This window comes from Callionymus lyra, chromosome 2 (assembly GCF_982586985.1).
Source record: "Callionymus lyra chromosome 2, fCalLyr1.hap1.1, whole genome shotgun sequence".
Taxonomy (NCBI): domain Eukaryota; kingdom Metazoa; phylum Chordata; class Actinopteri; order Syngnathiformes; family Callionymidae; genus Callionymus; species Callionymus lyra.
The window spans coordinates 40,313,971-40,341,467 of record NC_141819.1 but is presented as its reverse complement, the minus strand read 5'-3'; the positions used below and the strand labels follow the sequence as shown (position 1 = coordinate 40,341,467).

The following is a 27,497-nucleotide window of genomic DNA, read 5'->3' as shown; positions in this document are numbered from 1 at the left end:
TGGAATTGGGGATCAGTCTTGTCAGGGCACAGGACGTACTCGCTAAAACGGATGATGTATGAACAGCCAATCATGTCTCAGGGTGGAATGATCACCCCATGCTTTCGCCTGGATTATGTAAGAAAACTTTTCTTTTTTAGGGTGGGGGGGGGGGGTTATAATGACAAACACACTTGGAGAATCTAAGCCAGGGGGTCTCATGTTTGCATTCCTTTAAGAAGCATGTAAAGAAATAAATGTTTCTTCTCTGGACAAGCGTCACAGTGCTGCAGATGAAGCCGCAGCAAACAACTTGATTACTTAGCAGGGAGATTTCGAGTGCATTGATTGGACTAAAGGGGAAATGCAGCCAAAACACTATCACATATCACTTGGGCAGCTGCAAAATGTGCAGCAGCGATAAAATCCGGAGCTGGATGTTTTAGGAACTCCGTGAATCAGTAGGAAATGTTAACGTTCTAACCTGCTGTCTTGAAGATAGCAGCAGAGTTTGTGAGTTGACTGACCTTGTAATTTCTCTCCCCTCCTGCCCCACGAGGTACTGCACCATCCACTGACAAGCTTCACTGCTTTTGGTCAGCAGCGCCTCCACTGCTGCCATCCACTCCCCCGTGTCCACCCTGCAGCAGGGCGATAAAAACATCATGCTACTGAGAAACGACAAAATACTTGACAGGTAAAAATGTTACTGCTGTTAGCTTGTTATCAATAGCCTGTTTTTAGTCTTTGTTCAACATGGCCTAACACCTGGAGATTTCAGAGGCCGCATGAAACAGCTTACGAGGTATCATGATAGTTAGATTAGATAGACTTTATAATAATAATTAATAAAATATTCATAGTAGTAATAATAATAATGGTTAATAATGATAAATGTTATGATACAGTATTTTTATTCTGAAAGATCACTAGATTGTCGACGCCCAGTGCTTTATAACTTTTGGCTCTGATCTACTAATTCAATCAAACCTGGCATCATTTTAAAACTGAGAGAAACATCTAGTGGTCTTTGAAATGACGACACTGTTCATGATACCTCATCAACATTTCACTACTTCTTCAAAAGTGTGTTACAGTCCTCCTTCTCTGTTTGAACTCAAAGTAACAACCATTGACTGTATAGTAGTGTATATAATATGGACATCTGTGTCGCCATTGTCTGGTCGCAGACATTTTGTAAATAAAGTCTATTGATTTGAGTCAACCATCCAGTGGGCCACATAAATAAAAAAAATACAGCAAAACTCTAGAGTGTCATCCCTCAATCCTTATGTAGGGGGAGGAGCACTAATGCAGAAAACCCTCGACACCATGTGTTTTTCCTCCTTTAATAAATACTAAAAAATGTATCGTCTGTCCACCGATCATAAATTTAAAATGTTCCTTGATTTAAGTTAATGTCCTGGTGCATTAAGACCAAACACGTGGAACAGTAAGAATGGCACGTCGACCACATCCATTAGGACATTTTGCATGAAATCGAAAGGTTGAAAGCGTACACAGAAAAAGAGAAATCTAAACGCTGCAGCCAGATGTAACCGACAAAGAGCAATAATGATTTTCTTACCACACATAAAAAACATATCCATGACTAAGGGAGGCTTTTAATGTGGGTTTAACAAAACCACAGCGGGAACAATGGAAGTGAAAAATGGGGGGAAAATGTGACATGGTAAGATAAATATGGAATGAGGATGTTTGTGATGAAAAGACCAAATTAGGAAGAGAACAACGGCCTGTACATTATTATTTGAAAAACTGCCACTAGTAGTTTAAACACTGGGATGAAAGACAGATAAGTCAGATGTTAACCTGTAATTACAACAGGAGAGGCTGTAAACACACTTGGGATATTCCCGTTTGCTCATACCGAAGTTTCTTTTTGGTGTGCAGGTAGGTATGAAGGAGGAAGTGAACTGCCAGCTGGAGACTCTCCTTAGCCATTGCCTGGTAGTCAGGATGCTTGAGTTTGGTCTGTAAGGAACACGTTGCATTCATTCAGAGGACAAAATCATGTGGGCTGTTGAAAAATGTAACGTCTTGTGCAACAGACTTTTTTCATCTTCAAAACACTTACAGCATTAACAGAGGCCATCGAGAGCGTGAAGTTGAAGTAGTCGCTGTTATAGACGTCTCTGTTTCTCATGAACTTGAGGTTCTCGTCTCGCACCATCTTGAGACGAAACAGATGTTGAGCTTTCATCGCTTCTTTAAGAAGAGAATGCTGCGATCTGGTGGAGAGGTAGTTCACCTGATAGATGCTGGCAGGCATCTTCTCCACAAACAGGCCCTTCTTCTCTCCTTTACGGACCAGTCGAGTGAGGAGGGTGAGGCGGTCGTTGTTGGCCCGGGAGGGGCGCGGGGAGGATTGTGGAGACACATCAGGAGAAGATGGTGCAGATCTGGGAGATTCAAACATTACAGTTGAATGAAATGTTGAAAATTTTGTTAAGGGTAAGTAACTATTATTGACACTCACAAAGTGAGGTCTTCTGCCTCCTGCCTCATAATGCTGACTCTGCTTTTCTTTGGTACCACTGGTGAGTTTTGATCACTGATCTTTTGGTAGAACAGCATGTAGGCGTTCCAGTATCTTCTCCGCACATCAGGGTAGGGGTTTGCTGCACGGGCACCAACCGGAGAAGATTGACAAAGATTAGAGTTTATACCAGAAGCACAATCATTCATCTCATATTAATGCATGCGGCAGCAATGTTGTGATTATTTAAAATACATATGATTTAATCAACAGCTTACATTGATCGTATACTTTCGGACGGTACTCTCCTCCAAAGCACTCATACTCAAGGGTTTCATCGTTCATGTCAAACTCCTCCACAACGTTGTCGTTGAACTTGTACCATCGCCCTCGAGCGCTGCCGCTGAACAAAGAATAGTCAAAGTCACTTTTAGAGATCAAAGTTTCCTTCATTACTTACAATAGAATAATTAATTATGACAACATCTACAAAAGCATTTTATCAATGTCAGAAAACAACAGAGATAAACTCCCTTGATGCAATTTGTCAGAACATCATTTGTAATAAATCCATATTAATTATAAAAACCGTGACTTTGAGTTATGACATGGTTTGTGGCAGTGATTGTTGTTTGTGTACACAAGCTGTGCATTTGTGCAGTCTCCATTTAAGCAACAGTTGCTACATCGTTCATGATGAAAACAAAATAACAAAACCAAGGGAGTACACTAGTTAAGTAATCAATATGTTTTTGTAGCTCTTGATGGATGGTTTCAAGATACATATCCATGAGTAGGAACTAAACACTGAACAGTATTGATTATCCAATACGCTTTTACATGCACGTTATTGTCTGGTCAGGGGTGTTACACTCAATCACACAGGGGGCCAAAATCTTATTAGTCATGGGTCAAACAGAATGTTTATTTATCCAACAGGAAATATAAGTATTATTGAAAATGATGTATTTTCATTCTTGGAGTCTCAAACTATCCTAATGATCTCCAAGTTAGTCTTCTTTAACCAAAACATTATTTTAACATCAGTTTCACTATGCTATATAATATCTGTCCCCTATCTTACCATAAATACTGTCATCTTTATAGTTTAGGTTGCATTTAAAAACATAAAAATGCTGTTTAATATTTCATCATGAACAAAATTCTATTGAGTTATAAAACCACAACATTGCTTCACATGTAAAAGCTGCAATTTTCTGCAGAATTTAAAATACAAGCATCAGTGAGAGTATTTTTCTAATAAAGCAGCATGTTGTTCTGACGTTGATAGCATTAATTTTTGGGGCAGGTCTTGAGACTCTAAAAAGAATGCCTAGTATTGAAAGACTGTGAACAAATAATAATAAAGAAAAATAGATCCTCTCACCGTCTATCTTTAATAAAGGAGTAGTAGTGTCCCGCATGAGCTTGGCCACTGTGAACGACCACTCCCACCAGTTCATAGTTCTCAGAAATGGTGACTTTCTTCCTTGGAGAACTTCCTGTTGTCCCATCACCTCGCCCTTCTCCCCCCTCTCCACTGCAGTCTTGCCTGGCCATTCCAGAAACGGTGTATGGTTCCATATTCAACACCCAGGGAAACTGAAGAAAGTAATAGATGTTTAATTTCCAATTCATCATTTTATTTTAACTAGAAAAAGTACCAATGTCTTTCATACCTTAATCTGTTCATCATACTTGATGGATCGCCCGCTCTCCCAGTCAAAGCCAAAGCGCATGAGGTGGATACAGAGAACGCTTGGCAGAGACTTAATACAGGTCCTCTTCACAGTGGTTTTCTGTGAACAAGGACAACAAATGTATCTCAGCCTCATGTTGATTTCATGATGTTGACATTTGGCTCTAACCTTCTCCTTGCACTTCTCACAGTAGTACGCGTTGCTGCCCTCCAACACTTCTCCTCGAACAAACTGGTCTAGTGAGATCTCTAAACTCTGGCAGGAAGTTACTCCGAGATTCAGAGCCATGAAGGTTTCTTCACGTTCGTACCTGGGTGATAAACATCAAACATGATCCCCAGATTTGAAAAAGAAACAAAAAACAAAAGCATGAGATAGTGCTTTGAAATCTGAGACCACTCACCTGTGAGGACAGTCTTTGCAGATTTTCTGGTCTGAAAAAATACCCTGAAAAGTGTTCTTAAAGATTTGCTCTCGACCCATTTTCTGGGGATGAAGAACGTTTTCAAAGTGGTTATTCTTTATGTAAACCTCTCATCGGTTTGTAGGGATTCTATTTTTACCTTAAGATTCTCATCAAGCTGATCCACCAAGCTGGTGAAGAATTCGTAAGCATCTTGTTGTTCTCTGACATAAAGCTCTTTATTCCACATCTTGAATATCTGTAATGTAAAATACATTTTGAGAAATCAAGTGTTTTGTGTATGTATATTATCAGCAGATGATTATTTTCATCCACTGAATCGTGGGTTATAAATAGATGCATCACCCTACATTTTAAGCTCAAATTAAAATGTCTCAAAAGATGTATTACTATCACTACTTTTATTACTACAGCTGATGAGGCTAGATTTTGCTCTGCTTTATAATCTATGACTCTAATCTACTAATTCCAACCTGCCATCATTGCTAACTAAGAGTGCCATCTAGTGGTCTTTCAAAATAAAGGCACAGTATCATGATACATCATCAGCTTATTCACGAAGCCTCATCAACCAATCACTTCCATTTAAAGCTCTTCATAAATATCTGCAATCAAATACCTTCCAGAAGTTCTCAGGTACATAGTATTGTAGTTTGCTTTCCATCAGGTGTCCGAACAAAGACTGGACCTGGTAGAAGACGCTCTCCTCGGGTTGGTCTGTGTCGTCCTCAATAGACAGGAAAGCCTTGAAGGATTGAAAGAGGCGTGAGACTTGTGATGGATCACTATGTGATCTAGTGCGACAAACCTCCGCTAGGCCAGGCTGCATGTAAAGCTGCTGGAAAACAGCGTTCATGTAACAAGTGGCTCCGCCGTTCTTCAATCCTACGAAACCTGAGACTGAGCGGCTTTCTACGGGTGGAAGGTACTGACGAGAGAAGAGATGATCAGTGAGAACCATCAATTACAATTAAGATGAACATCAGCATCGTACATCAAACTCCTTGCATAGTGAAGGATCCGACTGATGGTGCATAGAGAGTAACTCTTTAGTGATGAGACGCAGGTTGGAGAGGGAGCTGTCTGCCAACATCACAAGCACCTCATAAGCTGCCAGCCTGCTGCTTGCACTGCTGCACCTGAAGAGACACAGAAGAGGCTCATAAAAAAGGACACATTCTTCAACTTTAAATAAAGCTTAAGCATGTCTACATAAAAAGAGTATAATAAAACCAAGTTCTTATTTGAAGAATTGCATTGGCCCACAAGAAAATGAGACCCAAACTAAAACATGGTTTTAACCACTGTCTCCCAAGAAACTGCTGCATTCCAGAAAATTTGTTTTGGTTCTGAACAATATTTGTAACTTTAGTCAAAGGAACAGCTGCCTTGAGTTGGTCATAATAATTTTCGTTTCCTGTCCATGCCGGTTTCATCATTTTACTTTTTTTTATAATTTGGTTAAACCACAGTTCAAAAGCAATATCTGATTTTTATAGTTTAAATATAATTAATTTGTTATGTATTATTACTTCAGATTCATGCCATTTCATTAGCTGGATTTCCCAGATTCGACTGTTATTAAGGACGTAAAATGGTTTTGCCTAATAATTAGAATAACAAACATTATTTAATGCTAAATGGTTTAGTCTTTGTGGTACCATTAACTCATATATGCAGTTTTTTGTGGAAGTCGTGCAATAGTAATTCAATAAAGTTTTTTTTCTTAATTTTGCACCGTTTTAGTATTTGTAATATACAATTCCTTGATTGATTTCAGTTCAGGACAATGTGCAGTTATATTAAAAAGATGGCTGCACCAGATTTAGCATAATGCTACTTTCCATCTGTAGTCCTCAACAAAGTTGCCGACAGTTAACTTAATAAATCACATACAAATAAAGCAAAAACACAATAATGTACAAAAACACAGTACAATCTAATAATGTCATCTGATGGAATCACTGATAATTTGGTCGCTAAGAAGGGTCAACTCGATCGTACATTACATGTTTAATGAACTCCTTAAACTTTCAGGAATGGGCTTATTTTGATAAAAAATATATATTTTTAAGTTGAGGTAACATCAAAACTCAAAAGAAAAAGGAATTTCAAGTCTCATACTTTGGGTGGAAGTCATGGCTCGGAGCTGGAGAGGAAGTGGGGTTGGAGCTGTTGATAATGATGCGTGAAGCTCGAAACAAGAAGTCATCCAACAACTGTTGGATCAGAGATGGACCTGAAAAACATGACGTTACGTTTAAAAATATGAGACTCATCTTGAATAGAAGAAAAGTTCATTTATACAGGGTTCCTACAGCTTAAGGGTTAATTCAAGACACCGTGCCTCTCAGGGAAGCCTGTTATATGATAAAAAACGAGTTATTCACCGAGATGTTCCTTCTCGTTCCCACAGAGCGACAGCAGAGTCTTTATGAGCCGCAGGTGTCCAGCAAGAAGGATGTTGTCTGCCTCGCTGGTTTCCATCTCAGAGGTCCAGCTGGGCTCAAAGTTGTCCAGCCAGGAAATCTCGTCCTCCAGCATCGTGGCAGTGCTGACTTTCGACACCTCCATCTCTGATGCTGAAAATACAACGAGAATGTGAAGAAAGCAATTAAAGATCAATAAAAACATTTAGAAGACAAATATCTTTTCTTAGACATTATACAATTATTTAGAAAATCTTTCATTCTATTTTTAGCTTGTTAAAAATAATTTCAACTTGGTCAAAAAGGAAAACACAGCTTACTAGTAAGATCGTCCAGAAGTTGACACCGAAGGTCAAAATACTCGGTGCACTGAGAAAGAAGTCTGTGAAGAAAACAAACAAACAACATAATCAAATTATGTCATTGAATCAAGTTTAATTGTGACCTACCTTTGGTTGATCCCCCTCATGATTGATGTGGGGCTCCATAACGGCAGCTGAGCAGTGAGTACGACTGCGAGAAGAAACAAGTTGGGTTTCTGAACATCAGGGAAGGCAGAAGTGTCCGACTGGCTCAGCGTGTAGAACTGATCACAAGCTACACGTCGAATCTGAAATCACGTGATAGAAAAAATATTAATTAGTGCCTCTGGTTATCACATTTAGTGTGAAGGTGTAACACCTCTCCACTGGTGGATCCCAGCAACACATCGATGATGAAATCATTGACGGAGGGAAGATTATAAAAGGAGGCTGAGAACAAAAAAACAAAACAATATCAGTTAACAGGTAAAAAATTCAACAAATTGAAGCAAACTCACATAGTTGTTGGCAGCGCAGTTGCAGACACGTCACCAAGAGTGACAGAGCTTCCCGGGCAATGATGGTATCTTTGATGGAGACACATTGTTGTCTGACACAAATACCAGCATGCAATGCTGTTGGAGCCGTTTCTCCCTCACTGCTCGAGCTGCAATTGCTTCCTGCAAACAAACAAACATTTGTTATCGTTGTTGTTTATTTTGGAAAGTTTTAAACATCATCACCCAACAATCAATTGACTACACTTTAATATTTTTACAACATAAAGTACCTGCAAAATATAATTTAAATACTTTTAAATTTGCCATAAAACATTATCCAAATTCCTTAAATGTCACATGACAGAATACAACTTCCTGATTGGACATTGACATTAGCTACCATAAAGCGAAAGTGACCAAAGAAGAAGACATACATTTTCTTTGATATATTATTTATATCATGAGAAGCCTCAAAAATCTGTGAGTATGACCTTGCCATGATATGATGTTGCAATGCTTGATGGATTGTTGGAGCATTGTTATTTTGAAAGTTATTGTAACTAAGTTTAACAAAGTTAGATTTTTTGTATCACTTAAGGCTCAGTATGAACCAATATACTGAAAATAGACCACAATGCGTCTTAAAAATAATTCTTAACAATTGTTTGCAAAATGCTTGAAGGGAAACTTTTTATAATATCTGGATAGAATTGATTTTCTTTTGGAAAGAGTTGGTTTGGGTGTAAAAGTTGTCATCATCTCACCTGTGCTGCTGACTCGTGTGCGGACACCTTGTGGCAGAAGCGCGCTATGCGTCTCTCTGATTGGCTGTGGACTTCCTACAAGATCTAGCCGTCCAGCCGCAGCTGCCCATGTCAGACGCATAAAACAGGCCACAGTGGACGTGAAGTCACCAACCTCCATCGTCTGAGATCGAAATGAGACAATTTAACGATCGTATCTGTGTTTTTCCATTCATTCATGAACCATTTGTATCACCTGAATGGCAACACGAGCAGCAGGAACGATCTCCTCCACCCGTATAGACGAGCGCTCAGACAGAGACATTTGTCTGTAGGAGGACTTCTCTGGTGTGCCACAAAGAGACAACTGGCGTCCGGCTCGTCCCGCGTTACGAAATGGACGAGACGACAGTGCCTCGCCATCCCTGATGAAATCATCATCAAGCAGCGCAGGCATACTCTGACCTACGAGGAGGAATCTGCAAGAAAATAAAATGAAGTGTCAAAATTAAATTGAAGCAAATCTTTGGTATTTGCAAGTAACCATGTATTAAAGAAGTTCACCTCGCTAACTGGAGACAGATGGAGTAAACTCCTTGTCTGGTTTCATAGTCCACCTCGGACGGGATAGAGTCTCTCTGCATCACATTCACAACCAGACTGTGGAGGAGGAAACAGATACTCGGGTGTCACTTAATCATTTTCCTAAAGCTTAATTTGAAAATACAGTTTTCCAATATTCTTGAAAAGGAGAAGGAATTGTTACCTGAGACCTCCTGCTTTAAGAAAATTCTCACAGAAAGACTTGCTGCTGGTTTTGGCCATTTCATCATCAGAGGTGGGCATTAGCTTTGAGCTTAACACCTGAGTGAAGGAAGAGAAAATCATAGGGACTATGAGAACAAAGAAACATTTTTAAACAGAAGCTAGACCGATTCGAAAACATCATTATTCTTATTTTTTACTAACAACAATCACCTGAAAAATATATATTTAAAATTCACTATCTTCAATTGTGATTTAACAAATTTAATTAATTGTGGTAAATACATGTTTTCATTACTATGCTTATGTATGGGTACATTTGCATCTGTGTCATAATTTTTTTTTCCCTGTCGTTGTTATCCTTAAACATTAAAAAATAATGTGTAAAAAAAAGGAAAAAGCAAGCACCTCGAGGTTGTAAAGCACTCTGAAGGTAGACATGCCCGGAGCTGAAGATCTGAATAGAGACTCCAAGATGGACGCAGCACTGGGCTGATGCTGCTGTTTAGAGGTCATAGATGGTGACCGAGAGCCGGTCCCTTGGCCCAAGGTAAACAGCGTTTTCTACAAAATTGAAATTATTATTATTATGAATGTCCATTTTAAAAAAAGGTCTCTAGTGTACCTGATGGCTCCAGACACTGGATTCTTTGGGAACAAAGTTGTCAAGTGCATCCTGAACTTCTGGATCAGTCGGTATAAGCAGCAAAAGCTTTCTTACCCGGAGAGTGATCCTAGGACAAGACAAAAACCCCCTACAATTGATGTCTCTTAGTCAGAGTCAGATTGCCATGTAGTCACACAATAATGGAACATTTACACATGAAAGAATTCATGAATTGTAAACATTAAGATTTACAGTAAAAAAAAAAACTTGATTGAAACTTGATTACCTGGTTTCATCTAAGTTTGCCAGCTGGTAGAGCATCTCAAACACATTACACACCAACGCCATCACAACACCTGGGAGGGATTTTTCCTACAAACACATTCAGGACATTCATGAATATGGAATTTATTTGAAAGATTGTCCTTTATCACCGGTCATTACCTGCTCCAAGGCATATGCAGAGTTGAAGACAGCAGAGCTGGAGCTACTAGAGGCTGAAGCCGAGGACTCAGAGCTGCCCGAGGGAGTACCAGTGCCTGAACTCTTCACAGTCAGACTCTGTTCGTCACTGAAGCCGAGCTGGGACAGCAGCTTCTGGTCCCGGTTCATGGTCAACTAACATAAAAAATGGAAAATAAAAAAAGTCAGCACCGAGGGTTGCTAAAGTTTGCTTTTTCTTTATCCTAACAAAAGCTCTCAGCAAGGAAGTACGAGTCACACTTCTGAGAGTATTTGCTGAGCTTGGTTTTTCTGACCGCAAAATAAACCTGTCACTGATTAAACACAGAAAGGAAATGTAGTGCTTTGAAACTACTGTGATTAATATACAGCTGTGTTTGAAATTGTAGCAAGTCAAATGGAACTGTTGGATGATTAAAAGGGAGCAACAGCATTCGGCACTCGGCCTGATCTTATTGGAAATCTGACAACCCCCCACCTTCAAAATGAGTGCACATGGAGTGCTCTCTCTGCTATAGCTAATACAATACTGAGGTGTTTTCAGTAAGTGTGTGCCTCATCTCATCTAGAGTCTGTTCTCTGTTTTTTAAATTCTAAACCACTGACTCTGACCTTGATTACGTGATTGCAGATGGATGTTTTATCTGTATTTGCATATTTTAAATTTGTCTTGTCTCTTGGTCCCCAGGTGTGTGTCTGTTCTTGATTCTCTGACTTGGTTAATTTCTGTCGTCTAAAAAAATGCAAAATCCAAGTAAATATTTTAAAAAGAAGAATGTTGTTGATAGAAGGTCTACAACGTATTAAGCTCAATTCTTTTGTCAGATTTGTTCTATATTTTTGGGTTTGATCTGTTATTGACAGGTCTAGACAGAAATAAAGATGTGAATAAAATAAAAAGAAGGTTCCTGTCATTTGCAAAGTCATCACCACTCACCACGCTATCGTTGGCAAAGATCTGGACATTATCCACCGGGCAGCTCAAGTGCTCCGATATCTTCCACCGGATACTCCCTACTGTCTCATTACTGTGAGTCTGGAGGACAGAAAACTTTGAGAGTCATTTCCTTTGAAAGACATAAAACCAGATGAAGGGATGAAGAGTATTTGTACCTCTAAAGTGAAAGTGTCTTTGGTGGACTCGTAAGTTATGTGAAGGGTGACTGGGTGTCCATTGAAGGAGGCCCCATGAGGTAGAATTGTGCGAGGAACAGAGTACATATCCTAGAGAGAATAAACAGATGTTAAAATCTCACATGTTCAATTGAAGTAAACAGCATCTCACCTCAATGGTAATGACGTAACGTTCTGCCAGTAACAGCAATCTTTCTATGATTACCAGTTTGGTGGATCTGAAGAAGATTGTAGGGAGGAAAATATGTGATGAATTGTTGTATTGTTGTCACAGATAAACGCCTATTATTAGCAGCTTGTACCTGGAAGGTGATTGTACAGATGTAGCCACAGTTGGCATGGCAGTGGCTGTCAGCATCTTGGTTGCCCTAGTAACAGCATGCGTCAAAGTTGGGCCTCCCAGCGCTGAACTTGCAGCCTGATGGGGAAAAACAGTTGAATAAAAGCATTTCACTTAAGATATGCAACTTTCAATAGGCATGACACTTCATACTGACACACAAGGAATTACTACAAATGGAAAACTCCCAGAGCTTGACTAAATATATACAAGCAGTCACAGAAAAATGACTCTCAGATTCAGCATAACAACAGTATCAAGGATCAGCGTCGAATGCAAACTGGTTGAATTCCTACTAGTTATTATGAAAGTTAACTTTTCCCACAAGTATTGTTGTGAGGAAGCACGACTCACCTCTAGTCTCTTGTAACAATCAGCAATAAACTTCTTGTGCAAAGACACAGAATCCTGCAAACACAAAATAAAAAATGATGACATTGATTGACAATAGCAAGCATTACATTTAATACCCTAGATTTAAAATACATGCATGAGGACCACACAGAGCAAGAAATAACCCACCTTTTTCATTTTTGGATTGAGGTTAGTGTAGCTGTATGTGATTATCAGCTGGATTGCTTCATTTGCGATCTCTTCATCGGGGGTTTCCATGGCAATACGCCAGATAAAATCCATCCCTGCCAGGTCAAGGCGCTCCACACACTGTAATCAGGGCACAGATGACGATATGACACATCATTTTATAGCATTTAGCCTCCATTTCCACATATCTAAGAGCATTATATTGCTTATTGATTTCACAGCAATCATTTTTAATAACACAGAGCCGTGGTGTGAGAGTGGAGACTGACCAGCTGGGTTCCCTGGCGTTTGAGTCGATGGTCACAAAGATTGACATTCTCAAAGAACGTCTTAAATAGATTAAAACCTAGAGGGACACATAAAAGAGTTCAATCAAACACTGAGCAGCAGCTAATTGTGGGAGGCAGAAGGTCAATGACGGGCTATTACCATTCATGGTGATCTCATAGGGCTCGAGCTTCAGTATCTTCTCCTTGAAGAGCTGCTGCTGGATGTCACTCTCAAGGTCATGTTGTCCTTTAGTGAACCACTCGAAGCACAACTGCACACATTCAAATGCACACTTTTAAAAAATGATTTTAGGGGAAAATGATATACACACAACCTGTTTGTAATGTATGACGCAGAAAAACTGAACCTCATTCACATTTAACACAGTTGGTAACAGGTTCAGCTGGTCGTCACTGAGAAGTGAGTGTGTAGACGATGTTCTATTTTAAACACAATCTGCCATTACTGAGAAGCTTTAATTGGGTGTGGCAGTTTCCTTTTATGTTCAAAATCATCAGGCCGATGACCAAAACAGACCATGAATATTCAGGATAAAAAAAGTAATAAAAAAAAGGGTTTTGTAGTGATTATGAGTGAAGGCGTTTTTTTTGGTAAAAACACATTTACTTCTTAAAAATGCCTGTAACGTGGCTAAGAATTAGTAAAACACAAACTCTTATTAACAGCATTTTGTTGAGATTTTTTATGCACTTAATGCTCATTTGTTCTGTTTTTCCTCCACATATTAAGCGCTGTGATAATGAATGCCAGAATTAATACTGATCTATGTTGCAAAAAAAGTTAAGGTCGAACATGAAGGTGCTTTCTCTTTAAAAACATGTACTTGGATTTAAGCTTTCCTACCTCACGATCAAGCTCACAAACATCTGGCCCGGATACTAAACACTCCCAGATTTCTTTGGCCCGGTTCCAAACCAGGTACAGGCTGGCTTCCTGGAGAAAGAAGGCCAAGAAGCGCAAGTGGCTGTCCAGGTACTACAAAACAAAATAACAAAGAAAGATATAACATATAATGAATGTTTGTTGGGCAATGACAAAGAAAAATTCCCAAGCTTTGCAGTGAACGATAAATACAACTTTAAACTACCATGTTTAAGGAACAAATCTTTAAATTGAAACAATTTGAATAGTATTAAGGCATAGAAGAGCACAACAGTAATCATTTTTTTATTACATTGATAAAACTGATTTTAACCCAAAAAGAATGTTCATTATTACCATTTACAAGGCTAACTAAAAAGATAACCTATTTTTATTTTTTCAGAGTTTAAATCTTATTTGTTTAAATTATAAATGGGAGGATTATGATTAAAATTTAAGAATTCAAAATGTTATAGTTCTTAAATTAAGATATAAATATAATAAACCATCAAAAATGTATTCGAAATACTACAGATACAATCGTTCACTATAAATTGACTCTTTTAAATGTTTTAAAATACAAACCTCCTGGTAGGTGTATCGTCCATCCACAAGAGTCGAGCCAGAGAGACAGTTGTTACCAGCAGCAGTCACAGCCAGGCGATGGCAGCAGACGAGAGAGCCTGTTATCAGTTTCACAATCTCAAAGTTCTTCTTCAGGTCCTGAATGATGCTCTGTAGAATAAGAGTAGCAATAATCATGACACAAATCTAAACTCCAGCTATTAATGAAATGCTCCCTAGACTCACCTTGTCCTGCTTCTGATAGGTCTGCTTGATGAAGGATCTGGTGATCTCGTGCAGCTGACGGAGAGCTGGAACCACCCAAACAGCCTGGGGACTGCTCTGCTGAGAGGCCTGTTGACCAACAACATACAATCAAGTCCTGGTCGAACGGTTTCATCTCTGAGCCCACGCAACAAAAATAGAGAAGATGTTGAATATTGTTGAACCTGCTTGGCTCTTTACAGACTGACAACAAACTCTCCATTCTGTGACGCAGGCTACGTGAAGAAAAAGTTGAGACCAGGGATGTAAAATGTTGGACCATCTTTAAAAGATGAATGATCTTTAGTTTAAATTTCTGTAGCAACATAGTTGTTAAATATAAAAAAAACGTTTATTTGACAACACTTTACATCCTTGGCATTGAATTGATTTAATTATTTTCAAGTTCAGTCAGCTCTCACCCAGGAAAGATGAGCACCCCTGTGTGATTAATGCCCAGTGACAAACCGCACACAGAAAGCCAACACAAAGTCTGCAATAATCAAGTGTAAAATTACCGTAAACAAACCCTTCATCTGTGATTAGTGGGCAGATGTGAATGATTAGAGTTGACACAGGTTGGCCAATGATATTAAAAATAGTTTGGGCTTCTTTGCTTACTTTGACTGATAAGTTAGCTTTCCTCTTTCCCCAAGAGCCAGAAAGAAAAGAACTGTGACTGTCGCTGACTTTACCATCGTCCTGAGTGTGAGTCTAGACAGCATAGTTTAACGATACAGAAACATGTTTTATTATCAGTCAGGGTTTTCCTACCGTTACATGCTGCACGTCTTAATGGAAGGATATCAGTGCCTTAACAATATTGGGTGACCGAGTTTAACATTTCAAATGTTAAAAGCTTTTTTAATTGAAATGTTTTAACCCATGAGTTATCTCTGGGTCAAGGTGTACCACCTCTCTGGCTTCCTGTTTTCGGGGCCTATGGGTTACCTTGACCCTGAGATAACGCAAGGGATACTACAAGCACATTTGTTTTAAGGCCACCAGGTCACCTTGACCCAGAGACTGCACAAGGGTTATGTATCGAGTTATTTCTTTGAATAATTGAATTCTATAGTTTCTTTATGAAGGGTCGAATTTGATTTATTAAATAGTTGAAAAAAAAAAAGTTTATTTATTTTTTACACAGAGTTTAATTTTTAAATTTAAAGAATTCAAAAATAACAGTTCCATTGTGCTAACAATTGATTTTTTATTTTTATAATTGAATGCCTAAAAAAAACATTTCAATAAAAAATTCAACATTAGGAATGCAAAATGTAACCCTTCAATATTCTGAGGGCACTGATATACTTCCATACTTCTTGAACCAGCCTCGTCTCAAAATATTTTAACAATGCATCTTCTTTCAGAACCCAAAACAAGATATAAACAGTTAATTTGTCTTAATTTGTTTTCAATGTAAGCTAGAAAATGTGAGAAATTCTTTAAGAATTTTTACCAAAACAATCTAAATGTCAAACTAATATAATCTAATTTATATATATATATATATATATATATATATATTTTAATATATGTATGGAGAAAAGGCAGCCAACACAACATGGAGGGCTGCCGTTTGTGTCAGACTTTTCTTGTTCAAACAGAACTACATGATCGGATTATAGAGATGTATATTTTTCTGTTTCTTCAGCTTTAATGATTAGTGGATATACTGTAAATCTGTTTTTGTGCAACACTGATCGGGCTCAACATGCAGAAGACATCCATTTCCAGTGTGATTTTCCCAGTAATAATGAAACATGCCGACGAGAAAATGTTGTCTTTTCTCCCCTTCTGTTTCTAACCGCCCCTCTTCCTCCCCTCTCATCTTCCTGTCTCTCTCCTCCCACCCAGCTGGCGTAGGTACCATTTCGGTCCGCCCTGTCATTTCGGTCCGTGCACTTCCTATGTGATGACGTCACACGCCTTATTAAAAGGTTTTAATGAGTGTACGAAACTTCAACTGAGCTATTAAAGGACTAAATATACTAAATGTATATATAAAAAAGTTGTTTTCCCCAATTACTGTAGCTCATCGTTTGTCTCATCTACATAGTTAAACTGTAAAGCATCTTGAAAAGAATTTGTAAGGATTTGACACAAATTGAATTGAATTGTCAATGCGAAGATCTCCAGAGGGGTAATAAAGTCTGTCTTATCTAAATCTTGCATGTGTTCTCATTTTATTGGGATGTGACCGTTGCTTTTTATCAGGTCTTCAACATAGTTTAAGACCATTAATACCGAATTCACCTTCTTAAACAATTGTAAAAAATCTTATAAAATAAGTGCCTTATTTCACTCAAGGTTGTACTGAATAGAACTCCATTTGTAAACACGTGTGTGTATATATTAAAAACACAACGATGTAGGGAACTTCTCACCTTCTTAATGTCCTCAATACATTTTATGATGTAACTGCGTTTCACCGTCTCCTTGACAGCATAGGCATCACTCAGGATCCCCAGGTGCTCCTCCAATGCCTGCTGGACGAGGCTGGTTGGCAGAGTGGGGAGATGTGCCAACTCCCAGAGGACCTCCAATACCTGAGCAAACACAAACAACGCACTCAAAACAAAGTATTCTAAAACCTTTCTGTTGCTTTAATTAAGTATTTAAAGATCCCATTAAGTTTCCCATTGGCTACATCGTATAAAAATGACAGATTATGGATGTTAATTATACAGACTTTCAATAAGAGTAAAACTAATATTTAAGAAAACAAATGTAAATATACAATATCACACTCATACTTCCCTTTGAAGAAATGTTGCAGATAAGGTATTAATATAAAGATAAAGTATAAAGTTTAAACATCATTGGAAGAGTAATCTTTAGGACGTCTACAGACAAATAAGAATAAAAGGGGTTTGTCATTGTACCCCTTCCATCAACGTGCTGGCCTTTGCCATTTGACTCTCCACTAACTAAACCACACAATTTCATTTCCATTTCTTTTGAATTGACAAACACACGGATACACACTTTGCCCGTCGTAGTCTCAGCACGAGCCTCTCTGCCAATCCTTCCGATGAGACTGAGAAGCTTCTGTCGTACTCGGTCGCTCTCGACCTCCCAGCTCTAACACAACAAGAAAAAGCAATTTTTTGATGAAAACCAAACATAAGACAAATTTGACCTGTGACTTAATAAAAGTTAACTTTTGATCTTGACCTTTTGGATGAGCACGAAAAGGTGGTTAAGTTGATCGAAGCTAAATTTCACAGCAGCAGCAGCAATGATGGTATGGATGTTTTCAATCACAGTTGAGGACTGGCCAGCCTAGAGAAATAAACACAAGAGAAGTTTGTTACAATATGGAAACTGAAGGGATATAGCCACATAACAACCCAAATAACTGTCATGGTGCAAACCTGTATTCTCCAGATTTTAGACAGTTCATCCAGGGATAGTTTACTCCCAAGAAGCTCAATTATTCCCTTTATTCTCTCGCAGTACTGCGCCTGATCAATATTCCCTAAAGAGAAAAAATGAAAGTCAATACATTGATCACCACCAAAAATATTTAATATGTTGAATTTAAGTGTCCAACCTTCCAATGCTATTGAGAGGACCGAGTTCTCCACGAGCCAATCAAGCAGCTTGTCAGTATCAATGGCATTTTTCACAGTTTTTGCCACCGTACTCTCTTCAATCAACTTCGTCACCTGAAGATAAATGACATCATCAGATTCTAGACTTAATTGAATAAATAATTAAATAAAAGTGGACCTCTTTGAGGGAGTTCATCTTGGTAGAAAAATGTGGTGTTTTCAGCATTCGTAGCAAAGTGTCCAGACGCAGGTCGTCCACCACGTTGACCAACTCTCTCTGGAACCTCATACATAGCAGCTTGATGGCTGACAGGAGGTCTGGGATGCTCACAAGACGCTGTGGGGGAAAACATCCAGTCGAAAAGTTGAATCGGTTTGTTGCATATCTTTAAGTGAATTATTATCATTAATTTACAAATCAAGCTTCCATTAGACATTTACATTTTGGAGCAAATTACCCCTTATTGCCCAAAGGGGCGAGAGTGATTTCTGTAAATATAGATTGTAGCTTAAACACTTAACATGATTAAGATGGAACAGGATGAGTCAGATGACTTAAACATGCAGAGAGAAGAGACATGTCAGGTGAAATGGTTCTTACTTATAAAGCGCTTTACACCAAGTCACCCATTCACAATCACACAATGATGGGAGTAGGCTGTGACGCAGCACACCATCAGGGTTAATTGTCTTGTTCAGGGGCACAACGACACAATCTTATCCGGAGCTAGGATTGAACCAAAAACTTCTTAGCCACAAGCCAACCACTTTACTGTTTGAGCTTTGCCGTACCAAGGGTAAAGAAAAAGAGAACCAATGAGGTTCATCGATATCATAAAGGCTGGTATGAAAGAATAGGTGTGACTTGCTGTGGCAACTTCTGTTAGGAAATAAAAATATATCACAAGGAAAATTGCATATAAATTATTAATGACGAAATGCATTTATAATGATAAAATAAAATATTTAGTTTACAGTCTTAAGCAGGACACATCAAGTAGGTTCTGTCGCTTTTCTTTTTGTACTGTTTTAATGGTAGTGGTCTTAATAAAATAAAATTATCATGAATTTTAAATAACTATGAGGACTTTTTAATCTCTAAGTATACATTCACCTAATATGTCAAAAATGAAAGCAGATGAAATACTAGATTTAAAGTTGTTGTAAAAAGTGGAGGCATCTACTTGTATTGCTAAAGAAGTGTTTCAAAAGTATTCAATCATATCAGTCTAGTTATTTAAGTGAGTTCAAACTCTTCAAAATGTCCCTTATCCATGTTTAATAGAAATAAAAAGCCTTTCGCTCATTGAATAAATGCAATAAATCTTCAACAACTTTTTATTCGACCGATTATATAATTATAAATAAATCACTATAGATTTTAAACAGTTCCTAAAAGGCATGTATGTGCCTTATTTTTGTTTCAAGGTTCACTTGATGAATGTCAAGTGTGGATGGAAAAAGAGAATTTGGTACACTTCTAAATGATGCTGAGTCAATTCTAAAATTAGATTTTCTTTACAATACCTTGTCTTTTAGGTCCTTCTCCTCCAGGTTCTGTACATACGTGATCATTTTATGAATGACAGGATCAAGCATTGGCTATAAAAAAAAGAAATTTCACCTTAAGACATCGTTTGAATTCATATCACAACAGTCATATAATATAAATAAAAGGAATAAAAAATGTAAAACGAAGATCCATTTTTGATAATAAATATCTAAGCTCACCTGGACGAGGCTAGGGTTAAGGTATTCAGCGCAGACTCCCAGAGGCTGAACCAGAGCTGACACACACTGCAGCAAAAACACAAGTGAATTTAACACATTTTAAAGCGACAATCATTCCTTATTCTTTGAGTGTCCAGTCCATGCATCGTCACACATAGTCAGAACCCATCATTACAGAATCGTCCTTCAATTATTTAACTGAATGCATTTGCTCTACGAGCACAAATAATCTCACACTGGTTATGTTAAAGTTAACATTCAATACACATAATGATCGTTTACTAAACAGAAACAATGCTACGGTGATTATAACAAACACTTGCACTCACATATGTAATATTCGGTAATTAAACAATGTTTTGTAACCCTGAATGACCTCTCTGTCAACTTATTTTTCCTTTATTCATTTTGGACAAGACATGACCTTTGCATGCCTCAGTACAAGTGTCTCTAATCACCCAGAAGGGGGAGCCAGCTGTGCTTTGTTATTGGGTGATAAATCAGATGTTAATGAAAGACTTCTTTCCTGTTCACTTTCCTCAACTGAGGAGAGTGAAGAGTTCAACTAAGTCCTACATTAACTAACTAAAGCCTCCATCTGGACTAATTGTTCAAAGAAAGCAAGTTAATTGGTCACTCAGAAGAGGCAACATTCCTTTCCTGCTCACTAAAACCTGCACTAGTATCCTTAAATATTCTGATCCTTGGAAACAGTGTGTGTTTTCCTGCGTGCTTAATCAATGGTGGAGGTTCCAATCCTCACAATCATTCCACAGCAGGAAAATTAAAGGTTTGACTGTTGTAGAGGAGAAAAGGGGGGCAGCATTCATCAGACTACAGCTAACAGCAGTGGGGGATAAACATAGGAGCCTTTTTCCAGAGTAAAGCCATATCAAAGTGTGTGTACGGTGTCTAGATCCACGACCACCAGGGTGAGGATTTCATCCCTCTGGAGACCTGCCAGGACATTTGCAGCGGAAATATGAGAAACAAAGTCTTACAGCAATTTCGATTTCCTCCGCGTTCAGTTTGGTCTGAATGGCGGTGAATCCACCCAGCTCTCCAAACTGGTAAAGAGGCAAAGATTTCATGTTAAAAAAAAAGTTAAAAAAAAAAGAAAAAAAAAAAGTTGCTCAACTTACTTGATTGACCAGATCAACCAGCCAACCATGCGGCTCCTGCAAAAGACAAATTTATTTTCGCTTATTGAGCAATGACACAGACTGCGATGACAGGACCCACAGCTGTTATGTGTCAGTCACATGTGTGAAGCTAGGCTTCCACAGTTGCACAACACACTGGCTTTCCAGGGGGTTGACAGGACTAGATACTGTCAACAATACAAAATGTGCTGCAAATTCAAGCATATTTTGTTGTATACTAAAGCCAATTGACAAAGATAAAGATGACTCATATATGTATTGGATTAGTAAAGGTGTGACTCACTTTTTGGTAGCTGTTGCTAGGAGAAACAGCAAACATATTGGCTTCCTCTCCAAAAACCTCAGTCCAATTCCTTTGGCAGGCCTTCATTCGATTTTTAAAATGGTATTCATTATCAGGGTTAAAGGCCTAGAAGAAGATTTGAATGCAAAAAAGGTTAGATAAGATTATTAAGCTCTACTGTCACAAAATGTTATTCTTCTCAGAATCATAATAAGCTGCCATTTAAAAAACACACACTCTTCAGCTTTTACCGCAAAGAAAACAGAGGGACTGATCATATAAGATAAAGAGGTATATAAACTTACATAAATAAACTCCTTACAATTCATGTTCACAAACGTTTTTTTTTAATTGTATAAGCTCTAACCCCTATAGCTGTTAAATTATAACAGATAAGATATAACAGTTTATTAATTTAAGGTAGAAGTCAAGAAAGGTGAAAAATAAACACTTAAAACATCAAGTTGTGTTTCTGACAATGGTAGATTACTAGTGTTCTCGTCTGCAGTATCAAGATTAAGATCTTCTGCAGAATCCCCGCAAACATCATACAAGTCACTCACACATAAGACTCCTTTGAATAAGAAGAACGACTCAAAATAAGCGAAGTGTTATTTAAAGCGTTGATGATCTCACCATGGCCAGGACACCCATCAGGTTGACGGGGACAGGGTCCTGTTTGACTCTCTCTGCCACCAGCTCCACCAACAACATAAGCATGTTATAGATTCCTTCGTGGATCTCTGTCCCCCATTTGTGAACTGCAGTGCTGGTGAGCAACTGGGTACAAACAAGATCGATGTAAGAAAGATGGAGGGGTTGTAAAGAGTCCATCAAGACACTGATTAAATCACGCAGGAAGGTTTGTAACGGCTCACCTTTTTAAAGGCTTCTGGCATGCACCGATCCATGAACCGCTTGCAGTTCTCATCTGCATCAGCGAGTCCTGATGGAGACCACATTGTTTAAAAATCGACATTAATAAAGATGGCTAATAAGAAAATACTCAAGTTTTTTACTAAACACACGTTTTTAATCAAACACAAAATGCAGAGAATGAATTAAAAAATGAATAAACATGCTACAAATATAATGCATGTATTTAACCATCACATTTAATTCAAAGCACAACATGTGATAGTGTGAAGAGTTTTCTACATAAATATATTTGTTACTAGTACACTAAAGAGGATAAAAAAAAAAACCTCTTACCATGCCTGGCGAGGCAAGTGGAAGCAATAAGACATTTGCCAAGGGACTCCTCTCTCTTGTAGGGAATGGACCAGTGGTCAGTAAAGACTCGACTCTCCAGCTCGTACAGGTTCGTGGTAGGGAACTCCATGCTCCCTCCGGAGCAATTTCCATTCTCATCATTGCTCCTCTAAATTGAAACAAAAATTAATTTCATGTGGATTTATTCATTTCTAGAGGTCACATGCATATCTGACCTCAATGGCTTATAGTTCTTACCCGCTTGTTTCTCGGACAATGCATACAAATCAGAGACAGTTTGCAACAGTAAAAGATTCAAATATGTGACCTGCATAAGACCAAAAAGCCATTCCTGACAGTAACATAAGGCGATTTAAATTTGAAAAGGGTAACATATTAATTCATGATAAAATGGCACAACTCTCTTTGGAAATAATGACACCCAGCCAAAACTATTTAGATCACATTTGCAGGAGAAAAGCAGGTCACTCCAGGATATTAACCTACAAGTCCTGACTGTTAAATTATGTAAAGAGAATAAGAATCATTTAGACCTTGTGAATGACTGCTCTATTTTATGTAGCTTTCTTCAAATTAATTAAACAATATATATATTTCCCCGGAGATATTTTGACCGCATGCAAGTAACATGCTGTTATATATCCGGTAAACAGAAATGGACTGCACATTAACAACAGGAAGGATGGTAGGGCGAAACCGATAGATAAGTATCAGGTTTCATCATCCTTATTCGGATAATATTTCAGAAGTTTCATGAGTGAGAGAAAGGGGAGAGATGACCCACAAAGAGGAAAATAAAATCTCAATGTAGCAAAAATATATTAAATATAGAGAAATATAAAGCAGATTTAAATGGCAAAGTTTTAAAGTAAGAACAGTACATGGATGGCATTGGATCAATATTCTCAACTGAAACATTTTCTATTTCTATAACCCTCGATTTGAAGTGCCAAAGCCCAGTAGGTACAAATGTTTTTGCACGATGATGATGATGAAGCAACGCTCTCTGTTTTGATGTCTCATTCGGACCCCCTGAAAAATTTGCATTGTGTTTTTTTAAACAATACTAAAGAGCTTAATTCACACAGATAACAGGAACCAACATTTCAAAGCTAGTTGTGCATAAAGTTAAAGACACCAGAATGAAAAATAAATATTATAAAAAATATATATAAAATTTGGCTTTGTTTACACAAAACTTATATGAATAAATTCTGATAAAAAAATCTTCTAAAAATATATTATATGGCGAGCAATTATTTATTATCAAATCTGTGTTGACCTTTAATGGGTAAAGCACACAGACAGCTATTTTTAAACTCCTGAACTTTTAAATACTGGTGTTGAAGCACATCATTTGAAGCCTGATGTTGTCGTGTTTTATATTCTTCCTCTAAAGAACAATTGATTATTTCACTCACCTACCGTAAAGTGCGAGAAGGTTATTGGAATGTTATAGCAGCTAAAATTAAAACCATGGATTAATTACCCAACATGTTACAATGTTAGATTAATTATTTAATAAAATATCAGATGAAAGCGAACACAATAAACTGTTTCATTGAAGATTTACAACCTTTCCTTCTCTACATCTAGGACACAAAATATTTCCATTAAGGAGTGGAGATGTAATCCCTGCAGCTGATCCTGACTCTGCAATCCTTCTTTTTAGGCGAGCATCTCTGGAAAATGTCAAGAAGGTACATTAGTTACACAAAATCTTTCCACCAACTGCTTTTGTGCTCATCTTTTCTTACTTGTGTGATCTTTACAGACATGTTTTAAGAGCAGAAAACAAAACTATTTTTGTCTGTGGCTTTTCCGTTTTACCACAAAAAGTGTGGTGAATTAAATTTCTACCTTTTGTTTAATACTTCCAATGCCTTGCAATTATTTTACGTCTCTTTTTTGAGTTAAAGGCCGCAGAGATAACGGTTGCTACTGGGGGTCATTTATTCATCATCCAAAAAGACACACCTAAAAAGCATCCAATTACCTCCATACTCTTGTACAGAGAGACTGTAAACTGTTTCTTATCTGGGGGCTTCAATACAAGAATGACATTACACACAAACAGTATGGAGGTATTTGGATGTTGTTTAGGTGTGTCATTTTGGTCGAGGAAAAGTGATCCCTGTTAGCGACAGTTATATGGACAATACTGCCTTCCTGCCTGTAATTTCAAAAACACAGATTACTGTCAAAGTCTCACAAACCTTCGTCGATATATGGTTGAGTAGAAAAGGGACATTTTAATTCAAGAATTATTACTTTTCTGAACATCTTCTGTTTACATTTGTTGTCTTCACTAGAGGCCTATATTAAGAGAAAAAAGAAACTACATTTGTCTGTGCGCCCGGTTTTTCCACGCCCCGAAAAGAGGTCTGGTATATTGAAATGCTAAATCAGTGGAAAACTCACTTTTTTCTCTTTTTTTTTTTATATTTCCAATGCCTCACCTACGTATTTAAATTGCATTCATAAGCCAAGTTGAGGGAATGAGGAAGTCGAAACCTACTTGTGCAATTCAGTGATTTTGTGTGGCATGTTGTCAAACTGCCCTTTAAACGAATTAAGATCGAAATATTTAAGAATGTGTTTGAGTTTAAAAGGAAATATTCTCGACACCTTAATATGTTAAAGGTAGGCCACGTCTACCAAACGAATTGTGAAAAGTCTTGTTGAGGAGGACAGACATTCTGACATGAGTCCAGGACTGACAGGACTCATAGCTATAGTTAGCAACCAGGATAAGTTGCATGTGGACCAATAGTTGTACTGGGAAATGTTTATTTACACACCTGTCTGGTGCATGTTTTGGTTTAGTGACTCGTCTGCAAGGCGATGAGTCTGTGAAGCAACTGAAGCATTGGAGCCTAAAATAGTGTTAGCTAGGTTAGCTAGCTTCAAGCTAAGTTGGCATGCAAAACGTCAAAAGCTATAAAGTAGTAAAGTGATTATAGATTATTGATGATTGTTTATATTGATGAGTAGCCGGTCACTTTAAGCGGACACCATGCAGTGTCACCGGGGAGAATCTGACAGCTCACGTTGGGCTGCTAGCATTGCAGCTAGCATCAATGCTAATAAGTTTAGCTAGTTAAATGGGCGAGTCCACACAGAATTCACGAGCCTCTGCACGTTCTTAGAAAAAATATAAAAATACTTGTTTTATCCCTTGAGTGACAGTGTTCGTACCTCGCTGTCTACGACGTCGTGGTATGCAGGCGGAGGGTCAAAGCCTCCGGTGCCGGTGCGTCCACTGCTCTCTCCGTCGCCAGTCGTAGTAGTGCCCGGCGCAGGCCCGCTCTCCATCGGCTCGTATCCATAACCCAGACCGGGGCTCTCGTTGGTGAGCAGCGCGACCGCCTCGTTAATGTCGTTCTTCGCCAACCGAAGCGCCTTCCTGATCACGTCCGGGTCCGGGAAGCCCATGCAGAGCAGCGTGGTGATGTGCTGCTCCTCTTCGGTCTCCATGTTGACGCTCGAATCCGTGTCTCGGCCTAAAAGTAACGGGGTGTTCGGCACAGCCCTGTAGCTGTGCACGCCGCCATGTTTACAGCCCGCTGCCTACTACTAGTCTGTCACGATCCACGAGCCACCACAACAGCGCCCACCCCGGGCCCGCGGACTGACGTCTGCCACCACAGAACGGAACCTCGCGTCAACCCCGCAGAAACAGATACAGAAATTACTTACAAAAACTTACAAAAATATTTTTATTTGATTTCGCCTTTAAAAAAAAACTTTAATATCACATTCACGTTAGAAATAACAATAAAAGTATGGACTTTAATTTTAGCCGGTAGATGGGGCCATAAAAGGCTCAGTAGATAAACGACTGGTGGCAATAAAATGAATTAAACAATTTAATTAAACGTGCATAATTGGACAGGCTTGAATCACAATAAAAAAAATCGTATCTATAGTTATACATTATAAATGACGAAAATATGAAACAAACAAAACAGAATTTCAACTCAGGTTAGGTAACTTGTATTGCTAATTATGTTATTTCATTTCAAGATAAAAAATTAAATGTCTTATCTTATTTTTACAATTATATTTCTCGGTAAATATTTATATTGTGTATCTACGATATCGGTGTTCATAAATTATGTTTTTTATATGGATACCATTTTAGTCGGTATATTGGCCTATCAGGGTTCTCACCAGCGCCATTCAGCATAGGGCCCCCCTACGCTGTGATTTTGATCCCCTAAGGTATGAATTAGGTTAGGTAGAACTTTATTGATTGATATAGAAATTGTTTTTTTTTCCAATTAACCACAGCAATACAGCAATTATTCATAAAAATAAAATAAAAACAAGAATTGGGCCCCGGCGCTGTTTCTCAAGCAGCGTAGGGGGGGATTTTCTTAATTTCTGCCTTTATTTCACAAAATGTGGCCCTAACAAAATGTGTTTTCTGGGGGGGATGCCCCTGGAATTCCCTTACAATACACGCGTGTACACATTGTGAAAAAATCCGGATGAGAACCCTGCCCATATACAGGCTCAGTAGATAAACAACTGGTGGAAACCAAATAAATTAATAGTTTAATTAAACTTAAGTAATTGGACCTAGCTGGTCTAAATCCAAATCCAATTTTTCAAATAATAATTATACATCATACATAAAATGAGATTTGTTTTGAAATAATTTTCATGTGATGTTACCATGCACAGCAAAAGCATTTGTTATCGGAATTTATAAATTAATTGAATAGAAAATAGAAAAAAAAAAAGTTCTTCAATACTGTGCGTTTATTATTAAAAAAGTAGAAGCCACACACAAAACTAATAAAAACAAAAAAAAACAAGTTTTCTTTCTTTTTAAGTAACTCTCTCTCGTTATTATTTTTTTCATTTTTTTTTTAATATAACGTTTTCTTACAATTATATGGCTATGCAGATAGTTTTGTGTTGTGTATATGTTATGTATTGATATAGTGACTAGTGACTACTTTTCTGTTTTTGTTTATGTCCAGTGATGCCCGGTCCAGGGTGTCACGTCCCTCGCGCTCTGGGTTGACTCGCGTCTATAAGGGCGTGGTGAAGCGCGCGGACGCTTTTGTGCGCGTCACGTGAAGCCTCTTCAAGTCATGTGATCGAGGCT

The 27,497-nt window shown here is 38.2% G+C and overlaps 1 protein-coding gene across 5 annotated transcripts in view; it reads right to left on the bottom strand.

Moving 5' to 3' along the window:
• usp24 (ubiquitin specific peptidase 24) overlaps positions 1 to 25,994 on the bottom strand; it is a 32,611-nt gene extending 6,617 nt beyond the window's left edge. For 2 of the 5 annotated variants that reach the window (XM_087785198.1, XM_087785200.1), the window contains exons 1-55: positions 25,577 to 25,994; positions 22,358 to 22,526; positions 22,024 to 22,091; positions 21,782 to 21,925; positions 21,146 to 21,271; positions 20,842 to 20,877; positions 20,701 to 20,766; positions 19,700 to 19,765; positions 19,496 to 19,570; positions 18,147 to 18,305; positions 17,968 to 18,082; positions 17,789 to 17,892; positions 17,589 to 17,696; positions 17,400 to 17,495; positions 16,799 to 16,960; positions 15,030 to 15,122; positions 14,391 to 14,498; positions 14,166 to 14,315; positions 13,563 to 13,694; positions 12,858 to 12,969; positions 12,698 to 12,774; positions 12,408 to 12,548; positions 12,240 to 12,293; positions 11,848 to 11,963; positions 11,697 to 11,763; positions 11,525 to 11,635; positions 11,349 to 11,447; positions 10,394 to 10,567; positions 10,236 to 10,321; positions 9,968 to 10,076; positions 9,751 to 9,906; positions 9,344 to 9,441; positions 9,142 to 9,237; positions 8,834 to 9,056; positions 8,599 to 8,761; positions 7,853 to 8,014; positions 7,714 to 7,784; positions 7,482 to 7,642; positions 7,353 to 7,414; positions 6,994 to 7,185; positions 6,728 to 6,842; positions 5,598 to 5,742; positions 5,412 to 5,531; positions 5,223 to 5,348; positions 4,743 to 4,841; positions 4,583 to 4,665; positions 4,348 to 4,489; positions 4,159 to 4,278; positions 3,867 to 4,081; positions 2,758 to 2,882; positions 2,480 to 2,621; positions 2,252 to 2,402; positions 2,078 to 2,173; positions 1,871 to 1,974; positions 507 to 620 (exon numbers count right to left, since the gene is read on the bottom strand). In XM_087785198.1, the coding sequence (XP_087641324.1) occupies positions 507 to 620; positions 1,871 to 1,974; positions 2,078 to 2,173; positions 2,252 to 2,402; positions 2,480 to 2,621; positions 2,758 to 2,882; positions 3,867 to 4,081; positions 4,159 to 4,278; positions 4,348 to 4,489; positions 4,583 to 4,665; positions 4,743 to 4,841; positions 5,223 to 5,348; positions 5,412 to 5,531; positions 5,598 to 5,742; positions 6,728 to 6,842; positions 6,994 to 7,185; positions 7,353 to 7,414; positions 7,482 to 7,642; positions 7,714 to 7,784; positions 7,853 to 8,014; positions 8,599 to 8,761; positions 8,834 to 9,056; positions 9,142 to 9,237; positions 9,344 to 9,441; positions 9,751 to 9,906; positions 9,968 to 10,076; positions 10,236 to 10,321; positions 10,394 to 10,567; positions 11,349 to 11,447; positions 11,525 to 11,635; positions 11,697 to 11,763; positions 11,848 to 11,963; positions 12,240 to 12,293; positions 12,408 to 12,548; positions 12,698 to 12,774; positions 12,858 to 12,969; positions 13,563 to 13,694; positions 14,166 to 14,315; positions 14,391 to 14,498; positions 15,030 to 15,122; positions 16,799 to 16,960; positions 17,400 to 17,495; positions 17,589 to 17,696; positions 17,789 to 17,892; positions 17,968 to 18,082; positions 18,147 to 18,305; positions 19,496 to 19,570; positions 19,700 to 19,765; positions 20,701 to 20,766; positions 20,842 to 20,877; positions 21,146 to 21,271; positions 21,782 to 21,925; positions 22,024 to 22,091; positions 22,358 to 22,526; positions 25,577 to 25,855 (6,683 nt within the window). In that variant the 5' untranslated portion in view covers positions 25,856 to 25,994. Of the gene's footprint in view, positions 1 to 506; positions 621 to 1,870; positions 1,975 to 2,077; positions 2,174 to 2,251; positions 2,403 to 2,479; positions 2,622 to 2,757; positions 2,883 to 3,866; positions 4,082 to 4,158; positions 4,279 to 4,347; positions 4,490 to 4,582; positions 4,666 to 4,742; positions 4,842 to 5,222; positions 5,349 to 5,411; positions 5,532 to 5,597; positions 5,743 to 6,727; positions 6,843 to 6,993; positions 7,186 to 7,352; positions 7,415 to 7,481; positions 7,643 to 7,713; positions 7,785 to 7,852; positions 8,015 to 8,598; positions 8,762 to 8,833; positions 9,057 to 9,141; positions 9,238 to 9,343; positions 9,442 to 9,750; positions 9,907 to 9,967; positions 10,098 to 10,235; positions 10,322 to 10,393; positions 10,568 to 11,348; positions 11,448 to 11,524; positions 11,636 to 11,696; positions 11,764 to 11,847; positions 11,964 to 12,239; positions 12,294 to 12,407; positions 12,549 to 12,697; positions 12,775 to 12,857; positions 12,970 to 13,562; positions 13,695 to 14,165; positions 14,316 to 14,390; positions 14,499 to 15,029; positions 15,123 to 16,798; positions 16,961 to 17,399; positions 17,496 to 17,588; positions 17,697 to 17,788; positions 17,893 to 17,967; positions 18,083 to 18,146; positions 18,306 to 19,495; positions 19,571 to 19,699; positions 19,766 to 20,700; positions 20,767 to 20,841; positions 20,878 to 21,145; positions 21,272 to 21,781; positions 21,926 to 22,023; positions 22,092 to 22,357; positions 22,527 to 23,954; positions 24,061 to 25,576 lie in introns of all 5 variants that reach the window. The other 3 variants (XM_087785202.1, XM_087785199.1, XM_087785201.1) reach the window with 3 other exon arrangements.
• Between the last annotated feature and the right edge of the window lie 1,503 nt (positions 25,995 to 27,497).